At 70.6% G+C, this 2,455-nt stretch overlaps 1 protein-coding gene across 1 annotated transcript in view; it reads left to right on the top strand.

Moving 5' to 3' along the window:
• The first annotated feature begins 224 nt into the window (after nt 1-224).
• Nucleotides 225-2,455, top strand: part of LOC143284984 (uncharacterized) — a 2,382-nt gene continuing 151 nt past the window's right edge. The window contains exons 1-2 of the mRNA XM_076592146.1: nt 225-2,336; nt 2,406-2,455. The exon at nt 2,406-2,455 is cut by the window's right edge and continues 151 nt beyond it. Coding sequence (XP_076448261.1) covers nt 225-2,336; nt 2,406-2,455 — 2,162 coding nt within the window. The remainder of the gene's footprint in view (nt 2,337-2,405) is intronic.

The raw sequence follows: 2,455 nt of genomic DNA, 5'->3' as shown, positions 1-2,455 counted from the left end.
CTGACCTGACCTGTTGGTGTTGTCCTCTGACCTGACCTGTTGGTGTTGTCCTCTGACCTGACCTGATCTGTTGGTGTTGCCCTCTGACCTGACCTGACCTGTTGGTGTTGTCCTCTGACCTGACCTGTTGGTGTTGTCCTCTGACCTGACCTGTTGGTGTTGTCCTCTGACCTGATCTGTAGACCTCTGACCTGTCGGGGTGTTGTCCATAGACGCGAGGCGCCATGCGAGACTCGAAGACGTCGTCCTTCTCCCCAGTGGTGGTGAAGCAGGAGCCGGCAGACCCTTCGGAGACAGACGGCTGCAGCAGTCCTAGGGGCAGCACGCCGCCCGGGAAGAGCAGCAGCCACAGCACGGCCCTGGAGCAGGCCATGGCGGTGGACCTGAGGGCGGCGCCCCCCCAGCGGGGGGCCGGGGGCCGGCCCTACGACAGCACGGAGGACCTGGTGGCGCAGATCGCGCGGCGGGTCCGGGAGGAGAGCGGGCTGGAACTGACGCCCGTCACGGGGCTGGGGCCGCTGGCCGACCTCAAGGCACCCCCACCGCCGCCCCCAGGCCTCCCGCCGCTTTTCGCCGGACCCTCCTCCGTGGAGAACGGCGGCAAGTCACGCGGCGAGTACGCCTGCGGGGAGTGCAGCTCGCGCTTCGACACGGCGCGTGACTACCGCGCGCACTGCCTGACCCACCAGGTGCTCAAGGCAGAGTCCATGCTCAGGTCGTCGCGGGGCGGCAGCCGGGAGAGGGAGGGGGTGCGAGGGGTGGAGGTGGAGGAGGAGGACCCCCCGGGGGCGGTGTACGGGGGCCTGTCGGCGGGCGGGGAGGCCGTGGTCAGCTTCACGTGCGAGGACTGCAACGCGCGCTTCAGCAGCCGCGACACGTATGCCATGCACATGCTGATCCGCGCCAAGAACGAGGCCTGCTTCCCCGCTCAGCCCCTCCTGGCGCCCTGCACCTCCCTCAGCACCAAGCCAGCCACAGACACCAGCCCCGACTCCTCCTCCACCCTGCCGCCTCTCTCCCCTGCACCTTCCTCCCACCTCCCCTCCGCCCTGCTCATGGGGGCCGCCCCTACCTCGGACCTGCAGCTGGAGGGGGGCGGGGCCAAGGGCGAGGGGGGCAAGAAGGGGGAGGGGGAGGGGGAGCGGCGCGGAGACATCCCCCCCTCCTTCCTCCACACGCTGGGCCTGGACCTGGGTCACGTGACGGGCTACGGCGCCGCCTGGTGGAGCAAGTACATGCCGTGGATGACGGGGCTGGGGGTTGGGGGGATGGTGGGGGCTGAGGGCGAGGGCCCCGCACTGCCCATGGTGTGCTACCTGTGCGGGGAGCTCTTCTCCAGCAGGGACGCCCTGGCTATGCACGTGCTCTTCCACACGCGGGACGTGCCCGCCTCCCTGGCTGACCCCGCCCCCTCCTGGAAGAAGCCCCGCCCCCACCTCCCCCCCTCCCTGCCCACCACCTCCTCCCCGGCCGCCGTCCTTACCCCCTCCTCCTCCTCCACCTCCTCCCCCAGCGCCCTGCTCCTAGGACACGCGGCGGCCCTCCGACAGCTGCAGCAGCGGGGTCACTACAACGGCCACAGCGGCCAGCTGGCCCCCACGTCGTCCCTGTCCCCCACAGAGGCCGTGGTGGCGTCAGCGGCGGCAGCAGCAGTGGCGGCCATCACACCTCCCCACAGCCAGGGGGCGCTGTGCAGAGGGCCGGGCAGGGCGGGCACCTCGCCCTTCACCGCCACCGCCAGGACCTCCACGGGCCGCGGACAGGAGGCGGTCTTCAGCCTGCCGCGCGACAAGGGCGGCGCCATTGACCAGGACCCCCCTCTCCACCTCTCCCCTCCTCAGCGCGGCGCCTCCGCCCCCATCCCCACCGCCACCCCCACCTCGCCCCCCCAGCCCGGGTCGGACGGCGACACCACCACCACCACCACGTTCAGGTCGGCCGCAGATACCAAGACCCTCGCCAATGCTCGGCCTCTGTCAGCAGATCACGTGGTGTTACGTCACCACAGACCCCTCTTCCTCCCTCCTTCGCCCGGCGCTGAACGACGTCACAGCGGGGAGCACGTGACGTCAGCGGGGTGGAGCTCCGACAAGGCCTCCGTCAAGGCGGACGGGGGGTGGCGCAGTGGTTCGGACACCTCCGTGCCGCACAGCTCGGCCTTCAACGTGTACCGCCTTCAGCGCCTCAAGAAGCTGCGCCTGGCCAAGGGCCCGTACAGAAGGCCCGGTGCCCGCGGCAGACCTCCCATGACCATCCTGGGCACGGTGGGACGGCGGCCTCTGGGCGGACAGCCCCCTGCACTGACCGCCTCTCTCCCCATCCCCTCCCACCCCTCTCCTGACCCCACCCCCACCCCGCTCCCCCACTCCCCCGCCCTGCCCCCCTCCTCCTCATCCTCCGGAAAGGTCGGCAGCATGCTGCAGCTGCTGACGTCACAGGGTCACGTGGTGAGCGC

The sequence above is a fragment of the Babylonia areolata genome, chromosome 8 (genome assembly GCF_041734735.1).
Source record: "Babylonia areolata isolate BAREFJ2019XMU chromosome 8, ASM4173473v1, whole genome shotgun sequence".
In the NCBI taxonomy this organism is placed as follows: domain Eukaryota; kingdom Metazoa; phylum Mollusca; class Gastropoda; order Neogastropoda; family Buccinidae; genus Babylonia; species Babylonia areolata.
This window is presented reverse-complemented; position numbering and strand designations above follow the sequence as displayed.